At 34.9% G+C, this 26,327-nt stretch overlaps 1 protein-coding gene across 1 annotated transcript in view; it reads right to left on the reverse strand.

The window, feature by feature from the left end:
* Window positions 1-8,083: 8,083 nt before the first annotated feature.
* SGO2 (shugoshin 2) overlaps window positions 8,084-26,327 on the reverse strand; it is a 28,446-nt gene continuing 10,202 nt past the window's right edge. Inside the window, exons 3-8 of the mRNA XM_054586213.1 lie at window positions 25,412-25,587; window positions 24,530-24,607; window positions 17,974-18,059; window positions 14,262-14,506; window positions 10,377-13,265; window positions 8,084-8,238 (exon numbers count right to left, since the gene is read on the reverse strand). Of these exons, the coding sequence (XP_054442188.1) occupies window positions 8,084-8,238; window positions 10,377-13,265; window positions 14,262-14,506; window positions 17,974-18,059; window positions 24,530-24,607; window positions 25,412-25,587 (3,629 nt within the window). The remainder of the gene's footprint in view (window positions 8,239-10,376; window positions 13,266-14,261; window positions 14,507-17,973; window positions 18,060-24,529; window positions 24,608-25,411; window positions 25,588-26,327) is intronic.

The raw sequence follows: 26,327 nt of genomic DNA on the forward strand, positions 1-26,327 counted from the left end.
GTTTTCAGGCAAAAATCAGTTTCAGGCTCCCCTTACCTTTCTGGCTTCAACTCTCATTCAGTCTCTAACCTGAGCTTTCTTACTTCCCTACTATTTAACAGACACATTGACAGATTTTTGTTTGTTTTGTTTAATAATTTTTTCAGTAACTTTATTTTTTCAGTAAGAGGGTTGATCTACAAGGTCAGAAAGTATCCAGCCATGTACTACGAAAAACATACATGATACAAGAAACATTGTAATAGGACAATGACCCCTCAATCCCCTTCAAAGAAGGCACCTTGGGACCTCACACAGCTCTCCCAATCGCCATCAGCTGTCCTGCTGTATTTTCCTGAATCTCATCGACAGTCTGAAATCTCTTCCCTTTTAAAGGTGATTTTAGTTTTGGGAAAAGCCAGAAGTTGCAGGGCGCCAAATCTGGGCTGTAGTGGGGCTGAGTCATGTGGGTGATTGGATGTTTTGCCAAAAACCTCTGCATGAGATGTGAGGCACAAGCGGGCATGTTGTTGTGATGAAGCTGCCAATCACCAGTTGCCCATCAGCAGGTGCCCATAGCCACAGTCTTCTGAACCATCCAAATAGTTTCCACAGAAGAATGTTCAAGCTTATCGCAAAAATCTGATGCAGATTCATTGCTCTACTCACTGAGTTACTTTGAATGTGACGGCCACACACTATACATGCTCACTCAATCGTATCTACCATCCCCACTGACAAGGTAGAGTGAAATGGTCATTGTTCACACATGCGCATTCCAGTCCACTCTCCTTGGTTGCCAGTTACATTGAAGTTGTGTAAACCATTCTTGTTATATAAACAATTTTTGGACTTTTTCTGGAGAGACCTTATGTAAATGTAGCATATTATGTTGCAAGAAGTGCTGTTGTATTTATTCTTTACATTATATATGTTTTTTGGATGAGATACATACACATGGTCCCAAATTATAAGGCATACATATGATAAAAAGAGAAGTTCTCTTTCCCTTCTCTGTACTCCTCTTCAGAGCGAATATGGTACCACTGCCTTGGGCAATTAGATATAATTTAATTACTTCTTTCAAAAGAGTGACTTATTCTGAATGACATAGCAAAGTGTTGTAATAAAATAGTATTCTATTTTAGTTTAAATCTACTGGGCATGCATATTGTTTAGTAAATAGTTTAGCTGGCAAACTTTTTAAAAGCAAAAATCACAATGAGCATTAGTATAAATACTAAGAGTGATGACAACCCAGCTGCCGTTTTTCTCTTTTTGAATTGGGAATGGCATGCAACGTGTGTATCACAGCTTCCGATAGGTCCCTAATGAGAGGAGATCCTGACTGAAACTGCTTGTTAATATATTATGGAATGATCATCATAGGTATTGAGGACAGGAGTGGCAGGCATTATTAGAAAGTTAATACAAATATATTTTTAAAAGTCTTTATCTCTTAAGTCCCTAAGTCTGAACATAACAGAGGACATTTTACTAGCAAATGCCCTAGTCCACAATGAATATATAGTAATTAGGGTATTTATATACCAAAATAGCAGAGCAACTATGTTTATGAGGCAAAAACTACAGGTGATTCATGGAGACGGATAGAAAAACAATAACAGATTTTAATATATTACTCTTAGTACAAGACAGATAAAGTGGACCAAAAAAAGGAGACAGAAGATCTAATCAACATAATCAATAGGGTAAATCTTTTTTTTTTTTAAAGTTTGATAGAGAGAGAATCGATTTTTTTTGTTCCACTTATTTATGCATTCATTGATTGATTCTCATATGAACCCTGACTGGGGATGGAACCTGCAACCTTGGTGTAGTGTATTGGGATGACACTCTAACCAACTGAGCTACTCAGCCAGGGCTAATGGGGTAAATCTTATGGATATATATCAAACTCTACACTCTGAAGGGAATACATATTATTCTCATGTGCTCATAGCAGTTACAAAAGCAAATCCATACCACATCATGAGGAACATACACCATGACCAAGTAAAATTTATTCCAGGAATGCAAGGTTGGTTCAATATAAGAAAATGTATCATTATACACCATGTTAATAAATCTAAGGAAATAAAGCATATAAATTTTTTCACTGATGCTGAAAATGCCTTTGACAAAATTCAACATTCATTTGTGATTCAAACATTCAATAGACATTGAGGAATACTTTCTTCATATGATAAATTACATATATATACCTTAATCCTAAAACTACTATCTTAATGGGGAGACAGTAGTATTTCTATTCAAGTCAGGAAGTCCTACTACTATTCAATATTGTACTTGAAGTATTAGCCAGTGCAATTAGGCAAGAGAAATCAATTAGAGGTAAATGAATAGGTAAAGTAGAATTAAAAATCTCTCTTTTCAAATAACATTATAGTACACCTAGAAAACTACAGAGAATCAATGAGATAGAGAATAAAAGAATTTAATTGTGTAGCAAGTTATAAATTTACACAGAACTCAACAGCTTTCATACCCACAAACAATAAACACTGGACAAGATTTACATTCCAATTTACACATCCATTTACAATAGCGACATGGAAGACTGAATATCTATAAATAAATTCAACAAGAAATGTGTAAAACCTATTGAGGAAAATTTCAAAACATTTCTAAAAGATGGAAAAAAAGACTTGAATCAAGTAGAAAGACATTTCCTATTCTCATACAGCACAATTCAATACAGAGATGTTAGTTCTCCCTCAATTAATGGATAAATTCAATGCAATCACATTAAAGATGCCAACAAGGTAGACCAGTGGTTTTCAATTTGCCCTCCAGGTAAAACTGTATAAAACATACAGAGACATTTTTGACTGTTAGAAGTGGGCACTTTCTACTGACACCCAGTAGGTGGACACCAGGGATACTGTTATACATCCTGCAATGCACAGAACAGCTTCCCACAACAAAGAAGTATCTAGGACAAAATGTCAGTAGTGCCAAGCTTGAGAGACCCTGAGCTGAACAAATCAATACTAAAGATCATGTGTAAAAACAAACATGTAATAAAAGTGAGTGAAAGGAACTATGAGAGTACTTGCCCTACCAGACATTAAATCATTATAAAAAGCCTCTATACTAAACAGGTAGACCACTGCAATAGAATAAAAAGTCCAGCATTAGACTCCTCAGAAATACATGACAAAAATTTAGGATATGACATAGTTGACATCTCAAATCTTTGGGGTAAGATTCAAATAAATAAATGGTGCTGGGACAGTTTGGTAGCCATTTGGAAAAAAAGATAAAATTAGATCCATATCTTATACCACATGCTATAATGATGGACTAGGGATTTATGTAAGAAATGAAACTATATAAATAAAGAAGAAAATATGGGTGAATCTCTCTTTAACCGCAGAATAGAGAAAGGTGCTCTATGTCTTAAAATTCAAAGAAAATTAAAGGAAAGATTGACAAATTTAACCACATAAAAATTTAAAAAAATTACATAATTAAAAAACATAAGTCAAAAGATAACAGATAACTTCAAAAAATATTTGCTACACATAGTACAAGGGCTAATTACCCTAATACACAAAGAATTTTTAATAACTGAGGGACAAAGACTAAAAAACCAATTAAAAATAGGAAAAAGATATGAACAGACCAAAAACTGATACAGTGGCCCTGAAGTGTGAGGAAAACATTTAAACTCACTTATAGAGAAATGTAAATAAAACACCGAGATACCATTTCTTGCCTATCAGACTGGCAAAATATTTAAAGTATGACAACATGTTCTGTTGGTTAGCCTGTGGGAAAACAGTGCCACATACAGCTGATGGTAATGAAAATTGGTAGTAGCCTGTAGAGGGCAGTGTGGCAATACCTAACAAAACTACATATATGCTTATTTTTCACCCTTGCAAAGCCACTTTTAGGAATTGACCCTGAAGACACACTCCCAAGAACATGAAAAGATATCTGCACAAGACTATTCAATGTAGCATCATTTATAATTGCAAAATATTAGAAAAAATTAAGCATGCACATATAAGAATATGATTAAATAAACTATAGCACATCTATACACAATTAAGTATTCTTCAGCTGTGAAAAAGAATGATAAAAATCTCCATGAATTGGTAGGGAGTGATTTCCAGAACACATTGTTAAAGAGGGGAAAAAAAAGAAGCTCAACAGAGTAGCTATAAAATACTACCCTTATGCAAGAAAACAAGGGATATACATATGTATTATCTAATTATTTGTGGAAAAGAAATAGAGGAAGGACAAACCACAAACTAAAGAAACTGGTTGCCCGCAGGAGGTGGGTGAAAGTAGGACAGAAACAAGGAGCAATGGACAGGGGACAGCAGGCATGAAAGGAGTTGGCCCTTCCCTGCATATGCCATTCTGTACAGCTCTGACTTACACAATCCAAGAAACACTACTACAATGTGGGAGGGAAAAAAATGGAATATAAACAATAACAAATGTACCTAACTAAATTGCAAAAGGAATAACATAATTATATTCAAGGGGTTGGTAAGAAAAGAACTAACCTAAGACAAAAAGAACTATATCTAAATGTTATAATTTAGTAGTAAATATGTTTCTCGCAGGGATATGGGTTAGCAATTTTGAAACTACTTTATATAGTGTATGCCAGAAATATAACAGATAAGTAAATATGTTATAGATAATGAGAGCCAGGTTTATCGCCAGACTCTAGGGAGGACCTTCCTCCCCACGATCCCCGCCTACTGGAGTTCATACCCTTGTGTAATTCCCTCTCCTTGAGTAAGAAAGGAGCTGTGACTTGCATGTAAACAATACAATATGGCAGAGGTAGGTGATGCGATGTCTCACTTCTGTAATTACAGTTCATTATAGAAGACTCCATTTTGCTACAGGAGTTGCTCTAGAGGCTCTCTTGGGGCAGCTTTGAGTAAATGGCCACGTTGGGAGGCTCCTGTAGCAAGGAGCCGGGGTGGCCTCTAGGACCTGGGGATAGCCTCCAGCCAACAGCAAGAAACTGGGGCCCTCTGTCCGGAAACCACAAGGAAATGAATTCTGCCAACAACCTATGTGACCCTAGAAGCAAATTCTTCCCCAAGAGAGCCCCAGGTGAGAAGCCGCCTGGACAACACCGTGACTGCAGCTTTGTGAGATACCAGGCAGAGCAGCCAGCTAAGCCAGGCCCAGGTTCCTGGCCCAGAGGAATGGAGAGATAAATGTATATACGGTTTTAAGGTATTAGGTTTATGATAATATTGTCATGAAGCATTTGATAACTAATACAGCAGAATCTGATTCTGGTTTTTAAACAAAATTATTCAATTAAGGAAACCGGGATCTTTGAAGAAGTGACTGATTTGGTGGCTAGGACAGGAAAAAAACATCTGCTCCTGGAACATCTATGTGTCAGAAAATAAGAATGTGCTCAAAATAATAGGAGGTCTTGTTGAAAGAACACAGAAGTCAACCTGGAGAAACTTGTAATAGCCAAAGTTGGAATGATTTTAGCAATTAAATAAATGAGGGAAAGGGAATAGCTCTTCCCTACAGAATTCCAATTATTGTATAATGAAAGAGGGAGAGAGAAATCACCACTAGGCAAACGCCACAGTAGAATTGTTGCAGACAAGCTCCACCAATCGATGTTAAAATCAGTGGTGAAAGTATGAGCAGAAACAGGAGGTACAGACTCAAAGTATCTCCCCCAATGTTCATTAGCTGTAATGAAAAGCAATAACTTTCTAGTGAATAATACTCAGCAGACATCACCTTAATCAAGTGATCAAGGTTAATATTACTAGTAATTAGACACATTGACATAATAAACCCCCAAATATGATGCAGAGAGAACATACCATTTTTGTGGAATTCTTGCCAAAAATGCCTAACACATCGTAATCATGAGAGGACAAGAGACAAGCGGTTTTGAGGGGTATTCTACAAAATCACTGACTAGTCTTCAAAGGTATCAAAGTAATGAAAGAAAAGAAAGGACTGGGACATTGTCACAGGCTGGAGGAGTCTAAGGAGAAACAACAACTAAACGTATATGGCATCCTGGGTAGGATTCTCAAACAGAAAAGGATGTTAGTGGAAGTTTATTGTTTAGTTAATAGTAATATATCAATGCTAAAATTCTCAACTGATCATTGTACTGTAGGTAAAGATGGTAAAATGAGGGCAAGCTGGGTGAGGAACCTCTGTACTCTCTTTATAACATTTTAGTAAGTCTAAAATTAGTTCCAAATAAAAAGTTTAACTTGCAACTCAATTATAAAAGGGCAACCCAATTGGAAAAAAGCAAAGGATCTGAATAGACAGCTCTCCAAAGAAGATATAAACGCATGAAAAGATACTTAACATCATTAGTCATTAGAGAAATACAAATCAAAACCGTAAGATGCCAGTTCATACCCACTACTATGGCTAGAATGATGAGAGAGTCAAACAATAACAAGTGTGTTGGTAAGGATATGGAGAAATCATAACACCTATACCTCGGTGGTAGGAATGTAAAATGATGCAGTAGCTTTGGAGAACAGTCTAGCAGTTTCTTACATAATTAAATGTAGAGTTACCACATGACTCAGCAATTGGGCATATACCCGAAAGAAATGAAAACATGTACACACAAAAATTTGCAAAAGACTGTTGATAGCAGCATTATTCATAATAACTAAAAGGTGAAAACAACCAAATGTCTATCAACAGACAAGTAGGTAAATAAAATGTGGCATATATCAGAATGTATATTCTATCTATGCAATGGAATATTATTTAGTCCTAAAAAGGAATGAAATACTGATACATGCCATGACATGGATAAACCTTGAAAATATCATGTTAAGTGCAAGAAGCCGGTCACAAAGACAGACCACATATTATGATTCCATTTACGTGAAGTGTCTAAAACAGAGAACCCTAGAGCGACAAGAAGCAGGTGAACGGTTGGTGGGGGGCGGGAGTGACAGCTAAAGGGCAGGGGGCTTCTCTCTGAGGCGAAGCAATGTTACAAAACGGAGTGCGGGAAATGATACGCCTTTGGCAAATACACTAAAAACCTCTGAATTGTGTACACTTTAAATCGATGAAATGTGTGGTATGTAAATCACAGCTCAAGAATTTTTTTAAAAAGCTCTCAGTCCTTCATTCAACTTTTGTTTCTTTCACCTTCTCTTGTGTTGCTGCCATGTGCTGGTTACTGTTTTAAAATGCCCGTCAAAACCATCATGCCTTCCATTTTATAAAAGCAGCAAACACTAAATCAACTGAAAGAAAAAATTTAAGGATATTTTTCTCTATCCTGCTGAAAATACATCCCAAATATAATTAGGTTCTACAAAACAGGCTGTTTCATTAATTATTTTAAAAAATGAAATTCTGAATAATACACTTTAGAGTCATACACAGAAGTGTTTCAGGAATCAAATGACCCGATATTTGCTTTAAAAATACTACAACAGCCCTGGCTGGTGTGGCTCAGTGGACTGCATGTGCTGGCCGGTGACCCAAAGGGTCGCTGGTTCGATTCCCAGTCAGGACACATCCTGGGCTGCAGGCCAGGTCCCCAGTCGTGGGGGGGCGGTGGTGTGAGAGGCAACCACACATTGATGTTTCTCTCCCTCTTTCTCCCTCCCTGCCTCTCTCTCTAAAAATAAATAAAATCTTCTAAAAAAATACTACAACAAAAAAAGATAGATGAAGTAAATATGGCAAAATACTGATAACTATTGAAACTGAGGGACGGGTAAATGGGGAAAGTACTATTTTTTTCTTCACTGAGATATGTTTGAAGGCCAAAGGACATATAAACCACTTTGAAAACCACTTCTGGGGAACAAGGTAGAAAATAAAAAAATGGGAATAGCAGATATGTAAATAGTGGTTTGCAAATCATAGGCAATCTCTTTTTAAAAAAACAGTTCTAAGAATAAAAGAAGACATTTCTTCAAATCTTACTCAGATTATACTGTGGTTGTTACATGTCAATAATATATGTTTTATTGATATTCAGAAGTGCTCAAATACTAATTCAGGAAAGATTTTTAAAGTATATATTTTATAATATTACACTAAAATCACTTTAATATGATTGAAATACTTACTCCCTGAGACTTGGCTCTTTGAAATGGAGGGGAGTGCACTTTCTTCTTCGGCTTGGCAGCTCTAAAGACAGATCTTCTGACTTATTTTCAGATTTAGCAGCGTTATTTGAAACAAAAGTGGTATTTGTCAAGTCCTGTAGTGTTCTACCACCTGAAAAGAATATTATTTTCACAGTATTTAGAAACACAGAGGTATGGAAATAGATGTGGGACATTTAGTGGTTTGCAAATCATTGGTAGCAAATTTTTAAACTTAACAATAATCAAGAAATAACATAATTTTCATTACAATAATAGCACTATAATTATGTGTAAATCAGTTTCATTTTTCTCCAGCCATAATGAGAAAACGACACAAAATTTGAAACAAACTATCAAAGTAGCCCACATTTTAATTCTGAAGTCATATAATGGCTGAGAAAAATTTTTCATGTTTTAACTCTACTCACAGAGCCTCACAAATTACTGCACTCGTTCAGCATTTGTCATCACTTGGCCGCTCTGTGAGAGGGACCATGAAGAATACAGAGGTGAAGGAGGGACCGTGTCCTCTCAGATGTCCTGTAACTCTGGACCTTTGTACTTTTTTTTGCTTCAGAATTCCTTTTACCTGGAATAGCCTTATCCATCAAAATCCTAGTGCCCTCTAACTTGAAAAGGTATCTGTACCCTCATGTTCATAACATTTATTTATAATAGCTGGGACATGGAAACAGCCAAAGTGTCCATGGATGGATAAATGGATAAAGTTGTGGTATATAAATACAATGAAATATTATTCAGCCAGATAAACATTTGATGTTCCTCTCCCTCTCTTTCTCCCTCCCTTCTTCTCTCTCTAAAAGATAAAAACAGAGGAAATCCTACCATTTGTGACAATAGAGATGGACCTTAAGGACATTATGCTAAGTGAAATAAGTCAGAGAAAAACAAAATATTGTATGCTTTCACTTATATTTGGACTCTGAAAACAAAACAAATTAAAAAAAAAACAATCAAACTCATAGAAAAAGATCAGACTTACCGCTGAGGCAGGGGAGGTTGGAAAGAGGGGAAACTGGTCAAAAGGTACAAACTTCTAGTTATAAGATAAATAAATAAGTACTAGGGGTATAATGTACAACATGGTGACTCTAGTTAACACTGCCCTATGATATATAGGAAAACTGTTAAGAGAGTAAACCCTAAGAGTTCTCATCATAAGGAAAAAAAGTTGTTTTCTTCTGCCTTCTGTTGTACCTATATGAGATGATGCAAGTCAGCTGCACATATTGTGGTAATAATCATTTCACACTACGTGTAAATCAAGCCATCATGTGTACACTTTAAACTTACACAGCGATATGTCAGTTATTTCTTAATAAAACTGGAGAAAAAATCCGTGTGTTGTTCTAAACACATATAGCCAAATGTTAGGCTCCCAATAGAAAATTTCTAATAATAAAGGAATAGCTATAGGATTCAATGTTAAGGGAAAAAAAATGTGAGATAAGTAATGTTTTATAGAGTATGATTTAAAGTCTGCATGCATATACCAAAACGTTGGCTGTAGTTCTTCTGGGTAATTGTTTTTCCTACTATTTTCTGATTCTCTACTTTCAATTTCCTATCTTGAGTGTTACTTTAATAACTGGGAGAAGATAAAAAGTAAACAGTAAGGTAAAAAGCCTAATTATCCTTTAGGGCCTAAAATGTTGCCTATTTCATAATGTATTTGCAGATTCCTCTAGTCAAAATTATTTCCTGTTACATCCCTTGGCATAATACGTGTGCTTTTATTAAAGCATCTACCACATTTACTACTGTATTTGTAACTTTTACATACATGTATTCTAAGAAAAGAGAGTTGGTATTATTTTGAATCCTCTAAAACACCTAGAATAAAGACCTTTAATTACATTAAATATATACTGTTATAAGAGTCCCACCGTAAGGAAACCTGCAATTGTCTTCAATAAAATCAATCCAGCACAATTCCTTATTATATATATTTAAAACACTCAATTTCTTTCAAACATATGAAAAGGAAATCATCTGCCTAATGACATTATCAGACAACTGTGGGAAAGGCCAACCTGTTTTTCAGGTTATTAAATGACCGAGACAGTTTCACTGTTATCTTTCCAAAGTATTAGGCTTTATTTAAATTCCTTCATATTGTTTCTATAGATCAGGCTATACAGTAAACAGTTTTTAAATTTCATAGAAATATCAGTTATAACAGGAAATATTTCAGTAGTTAAGTGAAAAAAAATACACTTTTAAAACTTGATCACTTCAAGTACTGACCTGATTTTTGTGTTCTCTGGGTGACTTTAAATTTCATCCCTGTCATCTTCTGCATATCATCCCTTACTTGAAAGGCTGGTGAGCTCTCCAGGGCAAAATTTTCATTCATTATCAGATTTTTACTAGAAGAAATATGCAAAGGTCTTGAACCCTCATGAATATTGTTAAGGGAAGAATCTTGTATGTTAGGTGAATATATCTGAGATAAAGAATTAAATGCCTTTGGATAAAAGTCTAGCTTAATTTTCTCATCTTCCAATTTTTTACCCTCATCAGCTTGTTCAGATCCAACTGATATTCTCTGACTGAGGTCAGATATTACCTGCATTACTTCATGGCTATCTGGAGAAGGATTTAGGAATGTCTTCCTCTTCTTTGATTGGGATGTCTTTTTATTTATTCTTTTGACTTCGCACTCTCTTTTTATCACTTCTGCAAAGGGGTTATCTCTTTTTTTACTCAGAGTTGCATTCTTATGTGGTTCCATTTGGTTACCAGAATCATAATCTGTTTCATTAGTAATGTATTTTAAACCTGATTCCAAGGAGAGAGTTGTCTGTAAAGAATCTGTTAACTGAAAAACAGATTTGTTTTTACCTTGTGCCAAAATGTCCTTTGTCTTACCTGATGATTCTTTCCCATGTTTTTTAACTTGTTTATAAGGATTTGAAATTTGTGCACAAGTTTCCTTTTCATTACTATTGATTTCCATACAGTATCCGCTGATACCTTGGCTTTCAAGCCTCTGTTCAGATTCACTTATTTTAAAATTGAGGTCTCTTGTGTAGCTTTCTTGGTCATGCATGTCTTTATCATTATCCCAATATATTTGGTTCATTTCTGAAATTATTTCTGTCTTCCGATTCACTTTCTGCCTCAGCTTATTTGTTTTTGAATCATTTTGCTGTGCAGGCTGCATATCAGTTACATGCTTTTTCAAATTCAACATGTTATTCAGGGTCTCATAATCATATAAATTTCCACTATCTTTGGTAGAAGGACAAGCTGTTTGAAATTCATTTGTGACTTCCGAGTTTTCAGAAATACTTTCTTTATCCTTTGGGGTTAGGGAAAAGAAGTTATCTTTTTCTAAGTCATGCACATCTTTGTTATTAAACTCATTTATTTGGTTCATTTCTAAAATTATTTCTGTTTTCCGACTTCCTTTATTCCTGAACCTCTTACTTATTTTTGATTCATTTTGCTTTGCAGGTGGCATATTAGTAACACTCTTCTTCTCCCCCAGAATGTTTTCAGTCTCATAACCACAGATATTCCAAAGACCTCTGGTGGAAGAGTCAGCTACTCGAAACTCATTTGAGTCCTCTAGGTTTTCAGGAATGATTTCTTTATCTTTTTGGGTTAGAGAAAATAAGTTACCTCTTTCTGGGTCATGCCTATCTTTGTCATCATTCGCATGTATTTGGTTGATTTCTGAAATAATTTCTGTCCTCCGACATACCTTTTGCCTACGCTTCTTATCTGTTTTTGTTTCATTTTGACAAGCAGTTTGCATATTCTGAACATGCTTTCTCACCCCCAAAATATTTTGAGTCTCATAATCATATAGGTTTCCATTATTTTTGGTAGAAAGGGCAGGTGTTTGAAATTCACTTGGGTCTTCTAGGTTTGCAGAGGTGATTTCTTTATCCTTTTGGCTTTGGATGGAAAAGTTACATTTTCCTGGGCTATGCTCATCTTTATCATTACCTCCATATATTTGGTCCATTTCAGAAATTATTTCTGTCTTCCGATTTATTTTCTGCCTAAGCTTCTTATTTATTTTTGATTCATTTTGCTGAGCAGGTTGTGTATCAGTGACATCCTTTTTCAAATCCAACATATTTTGTGCCTCAAAATCACATAAATTTCCATTATGTTTGGTGGCAAGATAAGCTGATTGAAATATATTTGTGGCTTCTAGGTTTTCAGAAATGGTTTCCTTATCCTTTTGATTTAGGAGTAAGTGACCTTTTTCCAACTTATGAATCACAAATGTCTGTCTAGAAGCTTTGTTTTTATTATAAGCTAGAGAACTTTGACCCATACTAAATTTATTTTCCTGCGGGAATTCCTCTGAACTTTGGGATAAAGAGTATGTTTCCTCTTGCTCACTTGTTACCTGTATTCTTTTCTTCTTCCTACTATCCTCTGCACTTTGTCTGTCACTCTGATCAAAGTCATTATGAAGGGTGATTGTCTTCAGTATATTCAGTTGAGTCAGCTGTTCAGTTTTGAAGATAGAATTTGGATCTTCTGAATCCCTGTCACCATTTAGGCCAACAGATCTTTTATCTGGTTTATTTTCAATCTTTTCCTCTACGTTAATTTCTGAACTATTTTTAATGTGTCTCTTTGCTATTTCTCTCTTTTTGTCAGAGCTTGAATCTTTCACTTTTCTGAAAGTTTTGATTCCACAGTGATTTGATTTTTTATTACTTTTATTTTTAGCGCCTGTTGAAACTGTAACTATTTGGCTTACTTCACTAGCAGTTAAATCCATGTCAGCATCATACACAGTTTTCTGCCACTGAAAGTCATCATTACCCTGAACTTGGCTCATGCACTCTGCAGCAGGCTCACTTGCAGACTCAGAAGAGTCCGGAGGGTACTGCACGTTTCCCTGCATTTTAATATTTGTCTCATTAGTATGATCATTTAGCTCATTATTCCAATTGAATTCCGGACTTGAAATCCCTTGTTGATCTAAATCTGTCATACAAGGACTGTCTGAAGAAGGATTATTTGATTCCAGAAATGATGCATGCCTTTTCCTTTTAGTTACATTACTAAGAGATCGTTTCTCCTTTCTGTGGCTGACAGACTGGGAACTTTTCGTCTCACTTGTTAGAGGACTCTTGGAATTCTGGTCTGAGTAAGAACAGCTTTCTATAAAATAAAGGGAAAGAAAATTCAGAAGTAAGTAATGACAGGTTTATTATTTTAAACAAATTAGATTAGAAATCAAGCTGTTTCACAGAGAGGATTTCTGACAATGTGTTTTGTTCAGATACTTCTAAAGAATTTATGCTGATAGAAAATAAAATAGAAATGATGAGAATAGTCATAAGTCACATTCTACATTTGCATCTATGTAAAATATATACTGAGAACTCACTCTGCCTTGGCCCCATCAATAGAGTGGAGCATAGCCAACAGCAGAGCCATTAACCTGTATTTCTAAAGTGGGAGGGAGCCAGCAAATGACCTCAAGTAAGAGTGATAACTCTGATAAGAACTACTATTAGAAGGCTATCAGCAGACAGCTAAGTTTCTATAAATTATACATAATTCTATAATTAAATTTTTAGAAAGGAAAAATAATTCTAAGCTCTAAATTTATTACAGTTATAATTCTATATCCCAATTGGAGAATCTATGACAAATACACAAGCCAGGCTATACTGCACAATTATTATTTTGAAATTCTATGTAAATAAAATGTGTTATCATTTTCTCTCGCTCAACCATTATGAACACTCTCAAGTTTTTGCTTTATCACTAACTGATTATGATCTTGAAAAAGTCACTATATCTATCTAGGCCCACAGTTTTCATAACTATGAACGGGAGAAAATAAAACTAAATATGAAACTACTACGGTATCTTTCTATTCATAAGCTAATACACCAAGAAAAGCTCTTTAGGCTCATTTCTAAATATTGCTTCCGGAATAACAGTATAAGGCTGCTGTGGATCTGACATTTCTCAGCATATTTACTTTTAAATTAAAATTTTCACCCGCAGTGTAAAAATAGTAGAAGTTAGCAAATCTGAAATGTAAGAGATCTAATGTTTATACACCATGGCCATCAAGAAGAAAATCTGATCAATGTAACTATTTTAAATAGGGATACTCAAAATGAATTTTTTTAAAAATCTCACCTTTGGGAAGTATATCAACAATAGAAGAAGTACATTCTGAATCATCTAAACCACAGACATTTCGATTATTTTCTGTAGGACATAACAATTCCAAATTACACCGAGCTGATAAAGATTGCCTTGTTGATACTGAAGAAGGAACATCAGGTGATATCATTGATATAATATTGTTGTCACATTGCATTTTCTCTTTACCTCCATCATCATCATCATCATCATCATCACCATTTGAAGGTAACGGAACCCTACAGGCAAGTGGGAATAAAAATTTTTGTTATTTTACAAAAGTTACTTAGAAAATTAGATTGCTGGTTCTTTCTAGATCCCATTTAAGATCCAACCATATATCCCCTCTGGTACCTTTTTGTGTCCAATGAAGACAAGTACAGGCATGAAGTAGGTAGGATCTAATAGTACAGAATTTGGAGTAAAACTAGAATGCTTATCTTCATAGCTTCAGTGGCCCCAAAAGGAGATAACTGATATAACCACTGGTGGGCTATTAGGATAATAATAATGAAATATTTAAATAAAGTTCAAACACACTTTTAAATATTCATATATAATAATATTTATAGATTTCCTATAATTAATTCTATGGAATACCCAAAACTCTTACTATGGTTTCAAACAGGTATAATTGTAAAGTTATATGTGAAAAGAAGTGTGCTGTTTCCAAAGACTAGAGCCACATTCCTAGAGTAGTTCAATCTATGGGAGTGGGGGATGGGAGGGAGTCGGAAAGGACAGAAACCCACATAAATAATTGGAGATTTGATAAACTGACCTTCTTGAATTCAAAGAATGAAGAGTAACATCAAAGAAAGTGGGAAGGAGCAAGCAAATGAATCCAAATAACGGTGATATTTTCTAGTTTTGGTCTATTACAAATAGTGTGACTATATACATGTCTTTTGAGATGTATGCACACATTTTTGTTGTAGGATTACTGGGTTTACATATAATATTTGGCTTTAGGAGAAACTTAGGAAATTCTTATTGTGTCCCATTATGTAATATAATATATTATATAATATATTAACGCTCTTGGGTTTTGTACATTTTCCTTTTCAGATTAACCCCTGTACTCTTAATTTGCTGAAAGTTTTTTCCTAAATGGCTATTGAATTTTATCAAATACCTTTTCTGTATTATTGAAGAGATACTACTTTTCTCTTTTTTTCCTATTAATATAATAAATATTTTATTCCCAAAATTTCAAAAGAGAATGTATAGATGTCTAGGTGCATTATGTAAATTGACAAGTTGATTCTAAAATTCACAAAGAAATGCAAAGGGCCAAGAATAGCCAGAACAATATTCATAAACAAAACCATAAATAAGTAAGACGGCGATTCACGCTATCAAACACCAAGACTTAGAAGAATGGATTCAGAAACATGCATACACATGCAGCTACTTGACTTATGATACAGATGATACTGCAGTGAGGTGGGGAAAGGATGATCTTTTCTAAACAAATGGTGGAAGGTCATAGTATTTACATGAAAAAAATAAATTATGACCCTTCCCTCACAATATGCCCCAAATTTTAGGTAGACTGAAGACCTAAATGTGAAAGGAAAAATATTATAATAAAGCTTAAAAAAAAATGAGCATAGAACACATGACCTTTCTATTAGTAAAGATTTTCTTAAAAGGACACAAAATAGTAACCATAGGGGAATGGGGATTAATAAATACAGCTATATATAAATATGTAAAATTAATTTTTTGAAAAAGAACTCTGTTCAACTAAAGACACCATGAAGAGAGTGATGAAGCAAGTCTGAATAAAAGATATTTATAATGTACAAAGAATTTATATATATAATGTATTTAACAACCTAATTAAAAAAAAACATGTAAACAGATGCTTAAATTCATTAATTATCAAGAAAATTGAAATTAAAACCTCAATGTAATACTAGTACATATCCCCCAAATGGCTAAAATGAAAAAGAGAGACAAAATGTTGTTAGAGGTGCAGAACAACAGGAATTCTTATATATTTCTGCTAGGAATATAATATGGCATAAACCTTTTAGTAAACTGGCAGTTTCTCTTAAAACTGAATACTATTTGTAAATAAAGTAATCCTCTCCTAGGTACATACCCAACAGAAATGTGAATATACCTTTCAAAAGGAATATACATAGCGGCACTAATTGTAACAGCCCAAAGCTAGAAAAAAAGTAAATGTTCACAGTCAGAAAGATGGAGAAGTTATGGTATATTCATTCAATGGAATGCTATACAGCAATGAGAACAACTGGTCGATGACTACATTCACTGATATAGATGAATCTCACAAACACAATGCTGAGCAAAAGAAACCAGAGACAAAATTCAGTATCTACTGCACGATTTCATTATCTGGTGTTCAAAACGCAGCAAAATTAATTATCTATGTTAGAAGTCAGGGTAATATTTATCCTTGTGTGGGTGGTGAGTAGTAACTCCAAAGTCCAAAGGTGTATTTGAGGTACTACTAGTAATATTCTGTTTCTTGGTTTGGGTATTGGTTGTATGATGGTGTTCACTTGTAAAAATTCACACCACACTCTCAAGATTTTTGCACTTGTCTAACAGTTATATAATACTTCAAACAAAAATACACTTAGAAATATCATGAAATTTTATAGAGGGCAAGTTGACACTTGATTCATATGTTTTTATTAAACAATGTGTGCTAATGAGAGCCAAGATATTCTTGAAAAAGAAGTAGAGGAACTACAAGACAACAAAATGTACTACTTGAAAACTACAGCAATTAAAAGGTACTGGTGCAATGGGGTGCTAGTACAGCATAATAGGCAAAACAATGCAGCAAATTAGAAAGAATAGAAAGTAACATAGTATATATAAAATTTTTTACTATGATACAAATTGCATTCAGTATATATAAATACATTTACTTGTGCACTTAAATAAAAGCAGTAAAACTTTAAGTTGCATACCCAAAAGAGCACTAAGAGAGAAGAGGATTTAGGTCAGTGCTATTACTTCATTAAGTCATTTTACCTCTCTAGACCTCAGAGAGTGTCTTTAACATGACAGGTTTGAAATAAGGTGTTTACTATACCTTATAGTCAAGTTAATCAAAGTCAAGAGGACAACAACGAAATTAATTTAAAAGCTTGGGCAGTATGCAAGTTTCTAAAGGTAGAAAAAATTATCAGGTTTAGCCAGCAGAAAACAGGAGGCCAGTGGTGACCTGAGGGAAAAGAAAGAACTACAAAGTAGCAGGATCCACAGCTAAACTTAGTTATTGAATGAGGGTAAGTTTCCTTGGCCTGGAGATACAATCTGAGCAAGAGAGTACAAACCATCTCATTCCTACCCTAGAAGGCAACTAACTGCAGGTTAATGAAACCCAAAACATTATATAACACACACAAACAATTATTGTATTATATACAAATTTAAGCCCTCTGAACCACTGTAATTTAAACTCAGGTAATTAAAGGCCTATCTGTGCCTCTTTTGTCTCTAGAGTCTAAGGAAAAGCTGAGTATTATTTAAAAATGTAAAACTAAATTCTATTATATTGTCTTCAATTTCTTTTATTGGCACAATGTTAAAAAATATTTCATTATTTATTTTAAATATTTTTCTACATTTCAAGGAGGCGAAACACATAAAAACTTCCAACGTACAACTTAGGTAGAAGTGTGCAAGTTAATACTTAACCAAGTTTTGAAGCAATTACCTTGCAAATGGAAGATGCATTGACTTGCTCTGTTTACTAACCCGTTTATTCTTGCTGGGTGGCAGTAGAAAGGGACTCTGATGGAACTATTTTTGAAAAAAATACAGAAAATGAAAAGGAACAAAACTTATAATTTCATTAAATCATGTTTGTTATTAAAGTACCAGATTATATAAGAATACCAATAGTGATGGAACAATTCTTGCATTAGTCTTTAATAGCTCCATGAGAACAGTGTGATAAGGTTAAACACAGTTCACCCTTAATCATGCCATTCAAAGATAATTACCACTAATATTTTGGTATATAACCTTCCAAACTTTGTCCTATGCATATGAATAAATACACATGTTTATAACCACCCATACACAATATCTCTACATATACAGTGATTTTGGTTGGGTGTAGGGCCAACTTAACTGATACGTGGATTTTGACTGTGCGGTAGTTTGCACCCCTAACCCCTGCACTCCACTTGTTCAAAGGTCAGTTGTATATGAAATACACTCATGTCTACGTAAGTATTATGTAATATATTATTGGATTTTATAATATATATTTTTAGATGGTCTTCTAAAATTTAAAGTCTGGGTGATTTTAATGTAGCTTTAAAATTTTTGCTTATCTATATTTGCTAGATTTTCACATGTTTTCTGGACATTTTTTAATTATTTAATAAAGACCACAAAATTAGGTAACACATAACCCTGTTTTCTTACTGCAGTGCTAACCTGCAGTAGAAATGGGTATGACCAAATTGACAAGCTAATTTTTAAATTCACATGGAAATTCAATGGACCTAGAAAAGCTGAAACAACTCTGAAATATAAGAACAAAGTTGAAGAGTTGTGGTAATTGAGACAATATGGTATTAGCATAAAAACATACAAATGTAATTAAATATAAAAATTAAAAAACAATAAAAAAATTAAAAAATAAAATAGACAAATAGATCAATGAAATAGAAAAGAGTTCAGAAATAGACCCACACATATTGGTCAATTAATTTCTGACACAGGTGCAAAGGCCAAACAGAGAGCCTAGGCTTCCACACTTACCCTGGGTACGTATAATCAGGTAACCTTTCTCCAAACCAGGGGTACTGTCAGAAAACGCCTAGGGAGAGTTAGGATAGCCAGTGGTAATGGGCGGAGACCTCTTCTTGCCCAACCCCAAGAACAGTACCAGTGAAGAACACTTGGGGACTCTGAAAGTCCATTCTTATTTGTGAATAACAAGGAGCCCCTCTCTTCCTCCTTTAGTGGGTGACAGAAGACATCTAGTAGAAAGCCAGGATTTTCACTACTCTACAACAGTAATAACCTCCATCTTTGGATGTCCCCCAGCCTTGGGGTCAGCAGAGGCTATAAAGGTCCTGAGGCACTGGGGGGTATCAGCCTGACTTCCCAGCCCCACCCATTGGTTAGGAGACACCCCTTCCTGCCAGGGTGTCAACAGAGACTGAGTGGGGAACACTCAGGTGTTCTGGCCCCCACTTGGCAGTAGGTGGCACTTCCCTTTACCCCAGGCATAGTGTCAAAGGAAACCTGCTAAAACAGGTTTAAATAAGATCTGGAGTCTCATAATACCTAACACATTCAAAATATAACAAAAACAGCTCATCATACCAAGAATTAGGAAAAAAAAAAAATCTAAATTTGAATGTAAAAAGGCAATCAACAGGCATGAACACCAAAGTGGCACAGATGCTGGAATTACATAACAAGGATTTTAAAGGAATTACCGTAAAACTGCTTCAATAAGCAATTATTAACATGCTCAAAACAACAACAAAAAGAAAATCTCAGCAAAGAAACAAAGGCTTAGCAAATAAATAGAAAATGTAAAGAACAAAATGGAAATTTAAAACTATAATTAACTAAATTAATTAAAAATATAATTAAAATAAAATAAAGTAAAATCTCCACAGCAAAATGGAGAGGACATGGGCAGGAGTGGTGGGGAGTGGATCTGCGAACTTGAAGACAGAACAATAAAAAGTACCCAATCTGAGAAAGAGAGAAGAGACAGCAAAAAATTAACAGAGGACCAGGGCTTTGTGGGACTATAACAAAAATATAACATTCATGTCAAAGAGGGCAGGGCCAAAGAGTTTTGGAGAAACATGGCTGAAAATGCCAAACTTGGCAAAAAGAAATCAATCTGTACATTCAAGGGGAGTGAACTCCCAAAGGTAAGCTCAAAGAAATCCATGCCAAGACATAGCATAGTCAAACGTCTAAAAACTAAAGACACAGACAAAAATCTTGAGAGCAGTTAAGAGAAAAGACATCTTACCCACAGGAAAGAGAATGAAAAACAAATTAGCATTTGACTCAAAGTGGGAAAGGTAACAATAAGATAAACCGCAGAAGAACAGAAGGACTTACTGTTGAAGATAAAAGCAAAAATTGGGAAGTTTGAAACTTCAAAACAGTAGAACTCAAAATTAAATCCAAAAGATGGATTTAAAAAAAAATACAGGGAAAAGTCCAAATACACAGACTTAGTCAATTGGGGAAATATTCAACACAGACAAAATTAAAAGATTAACAGACTACTTGGTCAACTCTATGCAAATCAACTTGAAAACATGAATGAAGAGATCATTTCCTAAGGAAATAAAATTGAATAAAACTGACCACAAAAGAGAGAAAAAGATTTTCCTATGTAATCCAATATTCATAGGAGAAATAAAGTTAACAAAGGATAGCCACTTCCACCAAGGAAGACCCACAACCACATAGCTTCACAGAACAATTCTATGAAACCTTTAAAGAAAATATAATTCTTATATCATTTTTCCAGAACAGAAGAAAAGGTCCAAATTTTTAAAATGAGTTTAGTATATACATCATTTTTATGAACGCCTAAAGACTACATAAAAAGAAAACTTCAAAGAAACCTCACTGCCATGGCTGGTGTGGCTCAGTGGACTGAGTGCCTGCCTGCGAACTGAAAGGTTGCTAGTTTGGTTCCCAGTCAGGGTACATGCCTTGGTTGCGGGCCAGGTCCCCAGTTGGTGGCATGTGCGAGAGGCAACTGATCAATGTATCAATGTTTCTCTCCTCTTTCCCCTCCCATCCCCTCTCTCTAAAAACAAACAAACAAACAAACCAAAGAAACCTCACGGATAAAAATAAAAATAATTCTTAAACAAACTACTGGCAAAAAGAATTCAGCAGCATATTAAAAGAAAAATCATTTCTGAAATTTATTCCAGAATTGCCAAATTAGGAAAGCTACTAAAATATGTCCATCATATTAATACACCTAGAAAGAAAGACCATATGATCACCACCATAGGTCCTAAAAAGGAGTTTTGCAAAAATGCTAAGGAGGAAAATGAGATAGTAGCTGTGGGTAGAGAGTATTAAGTGGAGTAAGAGGTTTTCTTTCTTTTTTTCTTTTTTAATATGGGAGATAACATCTTTGCATCTTGAGCAAACAGCAAAAAACAACTCAAGTGTCCAACAAGTTAAAAAGATTAGAAGTCCATTCTAGATCTTTGCCAAGCAGCACTAAAAAGGAGAAAAGAAGCATCCCCTATAATCATATGGAAAGATCTTGAAGGTGTGTCACATAACAAAAAATAGTTACTATAGTATGCTATCTTTGGTGGAAGGAAAGAAAATCGAGAAATACTTAATATGCTTTTGCTTCAATATAAGGAACTAGAGCAGTTACCTGCATAAAGTATAAAGAAAAAAAAAGGAGAATGGAGAATAAAGTAGCCAGAGATAGAACAGAAGCATGTGTGAGATATCGTTCAATATTTTTTAATATTGTTCTGATACTAGAACCACATGTCTGCATTACCCATCTTCTTCCCCTCTACCAACTAAAAAGAAAAGGGATTTCAAATCCTGATATGCAAGTTAGTCTGTAAATAATAAGTCCAAGAGCCCTGACCCATGTGACTCAATTGGTTGGGTGTCATCCCACAAACTGAAAGGTTGCCAGTTTGATTCCTGGTCAGGGCATGCGCCTGGGTTACGGGTTCAGTCCCCAGCTGGGCTCATTGGAGAGGTGGCTGTGTTCGAGAGGCAGGCATGTTTGAGAGGCAACCAATCGGTATTTCTCACATCAATGTTTCTCTCCCTCTCTTTCTCCCTCCCTTCGCCTCTCTAAAAATAAGTAAATAAAAAGTAAAATCTAAAAAAAAAAACCCCCAAAAAATAAGTCCAAGGAAGTGAACACCAAAGTTGTATGCTGTCCCTTCATCCTTCAGCTTCTGCATCTACTTACCCTGTTTTTCACTTTTCCTGATTCCAGATGCTGGCCTCAGCCCTTTTTAAAGTTCTCCAAAGAGAACCATACAAAAAGCATCTGAGAAAAATGTGGATTTTACTAAAGGTTTTTTAAAGAGACAATGGAGGAGAAGGAGCTTTAAAATCATGTAGGTCCTAACAAATAGTTGAGCAATGTTTCTCTGGTTATCTGTTCTCCTAGATTCCTTGAGATGTGGATGATATGACCCTCTCCCCCTCCACATCTTGCCAATTAGCTTCCTTCTTTTACTCTGTAAGTCAGTTCCTGCAGACTCTATATTCCCCACTGCTGTATCTGACTCCAGTCCCAGTCATTTATTCAGGGCAATTCAATTTAGCGCTGCAAGCTGATTAGTAAAACAAAGCCCCCTTTTCCCTCACTCCCACTACCCTACCTCTCAATGAAAAGGATCTCTTTTCCTTAGGGGGTGCTAAATGTGTCAGGCACAACACCTCTGCTCCCTGATTGTCCTAGGTATCAACTTTATAATGCTTAGTAACTACACCTCCTGTAAATATTATTCCACAGGGACATTTCCACAAATCCTTTCTTCATCCAAATGTGGATTACGTTAGACAATAAAATACCTATTCTTTGCCTAGCTTCTATAAAAAATTCTGACAAAGGAGCTGAACATTGACCATATAGGTTGAAAGAGTTCATATCTTCTTACCACAAAGACTATGAATTTAAGAGACTTATATATGACTTTTAAAAGTTTTTAAAAGAGTAATTTGCAGAAAATTTAGAAAATACAGGAAAATACATACACAATGAAAAATAATGATAGCTGACATTTACTGCACTCATTATATTGCCAGAACACACAATAGCCACATTTAACTCTTACATTAACTCTCCCTTATTTACACCATGCAGGTGAGGACACTGGGGTTCAAAGAGTTTAAGGCCAAGCTCACAGAACTAGGAAGTAGCAGAGCTGCGATCTAAATATAGGGAATTTCATTTAAAAAGCTACCCTCTGAAGCACTAAACTGCCTCCAGAAGCTATCAAGAAATTTATCTACAATTGAGACATCACTGACCTTTCTTCAGTTTATGTATTACATATATTTTGCCTTCTCATTAGTTATTCCTTCAAAAATTATTTTTATTTGGATATTGAGTTAATTTCACTAATATTTGGTCCTTATCCCTTCCTGATTTTTTATTGATTTTATTTTCCTCATGCTAGTTATAAAAGCATTGATACTAATATTAATGGTGTATCTGCCACATGTTTAATTTTCCATGTCTGCAATATCTTTTTTCCTTTGATTTTTAGCTTCTAAAATTTTTTTTGAGGAAATCCATCAATAACTTCTGTTATGGTTTCTATTCGTTTCTAGGAATAGGAAGGCCTCTTCTACCTACTGTGAACTCATTTGTAATTTCTCGTCATTTTATATGATTTCCTTTTTTACATTTAAATACTTCTAGAATTATTTTAGAGAATGGTATAAAGTAGGATCTTCCTCTATTTTTTCCCCTAATTGTTTTTCAATTATGTCCATCTTCCTTTTCTTTTTCAAATTATAAGAGAAAGTTTATTAAGAAAGTTACCTAGGTGCTGGAAGTGAGCCAGCTGGGTTGTGTGGACTCAAGAAACAAGTTATAGAGGCAAAAGAAGGGCCCTTGGGGCTTAGGAGAGAGAAAGGCTGGGGTAATGCGCTTGAGGGGGAAGAGGAGGCGGAAGGGAAGGAACAGGCGGGCGTGCTCCCTGAGAGGGAGAGCCACCTGCCCATCACTTTTCACTAATACAAATTCTTTCCTAATTTGAAATACTACCTTTCTACTAATGTCTTTCACGTTTTGTAGTATGTTTAGGGATCATTACATTCCACTGAGCTATCTAATCCTTTGTTACTTTTCATCAAAACCTAATTTTTAAAAGATTTTATTTATTTTATTGTTAGAGAAGGGAGGGAAAAAGAGAGGGAAAGAAACACTAAAGTGTGGTGGCCTCTCACACGCCCCCTACTGGGGACCTGGCCCACAACCCAAGCATGTGCCCTGACTGGGAATCGAACCAGGGACCCTTTGGCTCACAGGCCAGAGCTCAATCCACTGAGGCACACCAGCCAAGGCCAAACCTAGTTTTCATGTGAAAATTCAATAACCAATTATCCCAAGTGATAATGTTCTGTTAGTCGGTTACTATTATCATCATTCCTTCACACAAAATTTAAGATACGAATCTCTTTAACCCCAATTCCACTTCACTAACTTCAGTTATTCTCAGTAATGCTAAAAAACTGTACTACTTACACCCAATTCTACTTACCTCAGAAAGAGTGCTCATTTCAATTGCAGTTATCAAGTTATTGTTCATGTGTGCTTCTATTTCTATAAGCTTCTTATTCTGTACAAGGAAAAAAAGAAAGACCCATTTTAATCCCTTAAGATTTGGAGTTTATTATGCTATACCTTTAGGAATATGAATACAATCAGTTGAAAAGACTTAGAAAATAAATAAGATAACATTGGGCTAACAACTGAGATCACATTGAGCTTAAAAGGTATTACACTGCATAGTTCAAACAGACACATACACACACATTTTGAATGCTTTTTAACTAGCAATCATAAATTTTCTACAGACATTTTTCTATCTTCTTATAATAATAACTATTACATGGCAAGTGTAATGTTTGTCAGCCACAGGAATTTAATGTTCAAGTGTAGTAGGTCATTTTTGCATTTTTAAATTAATTTCTACTAATTTTAGAGTTAGATATATAGTTGCAGCCTAGCTAATCAGTGGATCTTAGTGCCTGGTCTATGGACAGAGTTGGAAATTGGAATGAAAAGGAATGAGTACAATCTTCATTCTCTTTGGTTTGTAGCCAGTGAAATGCTGAGATTAAAAGAGATATAGACACACTGGGAACTCCTCTCCTTTGAATTCACTGGAGGAATTATGCCCATCTTGTTAAAATGTATTAATGCACAAAGTTTTGCTTATGGCAAGCAATCAGGGTTAATCAAGGTATTATATCGGTTTGCAGAGCCACCAGTACGCATAAGACACCTATTTTATTACAGTTTGCCCATGAACATGGCACATTTTTTCAATAATTTTTCACAGAGATGAAAAACATTTTTACAGCTCATAGTTAAGATTTTAGTTATAATTTAGAATTCAAACACAACGTAGTTTCCATACCAAATTATTTAGCTTTAGGCGAAGAAATGTGTTCTCAAAATTCAGTTTTTCCACTTCTTTTTGCAATAACATCTTTTCAGTTGCAATTCTTCGAGAATTCTCTTTCTCTCTACTAAGAGCCTGAGCTAATGCCCTGTTGTTGTGCTTTAAAGATATTTTGAAAATAGAAGAATTGTCTGTAAAAAAAAAGTTTAATAGTTAACATTGAACATATACATTAAAAATTTTCATATTCTTTAATAAAACTATTGTAGGCAAAATGCATTTCACTTTATAAGTTTTAACTGAAGGTTGGAAAAGAAGGAAATGACAATATAGATGCAGTTTTGGAAAAAATGTAGAGTTTGAAGTGAAGAAATAAAAGCTAGATGGATGATAAAAAAAGACATAAGGAATGCAGAATGTTTGTGAATACAGAGTTAGGAATAATGGGACTCTTCTACAGACACAGCATTGCAGACAATTAGGCCAATCACAGAAACTGAACTTTGAGACCCACTGCCCTACCTACCTACCTAGGAGGTAGGATGGAGAAGCTGATCCTGCAGCTCTAACTGGAGATGTCCCAGAGAAATTAGGGTGGCCAACCAGAAAAACTTAAAGCTAGCTTCTGTGGCTCCAGAACTGAACAAATTAGTTAATGCTCCCCAAATCCATTTTTCAAAACCTTGAGCACAAGGGAGCATACTTACTATAATGTTCAGATAGGTCATTTAAACCCTGTGGGACATTGCACCTCTACCCCAAATCCTATCTCCAATATGGGAGCATCTATTTCAATCTAAACCTGGTCCCTTCTCTTTACAAACACTATGTAAACAAAATTTAAATGAGAAATACTTTCCTGTTGTTAGGAAAGAAATGTAATGTGAATTCCTCAGTAAATCTCACCTTAAATATAGTGTTCTCCCTTTGT

This window comes from Pteronotus mesoamericanus, unplaced genomic scaffold (genome assembly GCF_021234165.1).
Source record: "Pteronotus mesoamericanus isolate MK-2021 breed Mesoamerican mustached bat unplaced genomic scaffold, CSHL_Meso_final contig_90, whole genome shotgun sequence".
Lineage (NCBI taxonomy): Eukaryota > Metazoa > Chordata > Mammalia > Chiroptera > Mormoopidae > Pteronotus > Pteronotus mesoamericanus.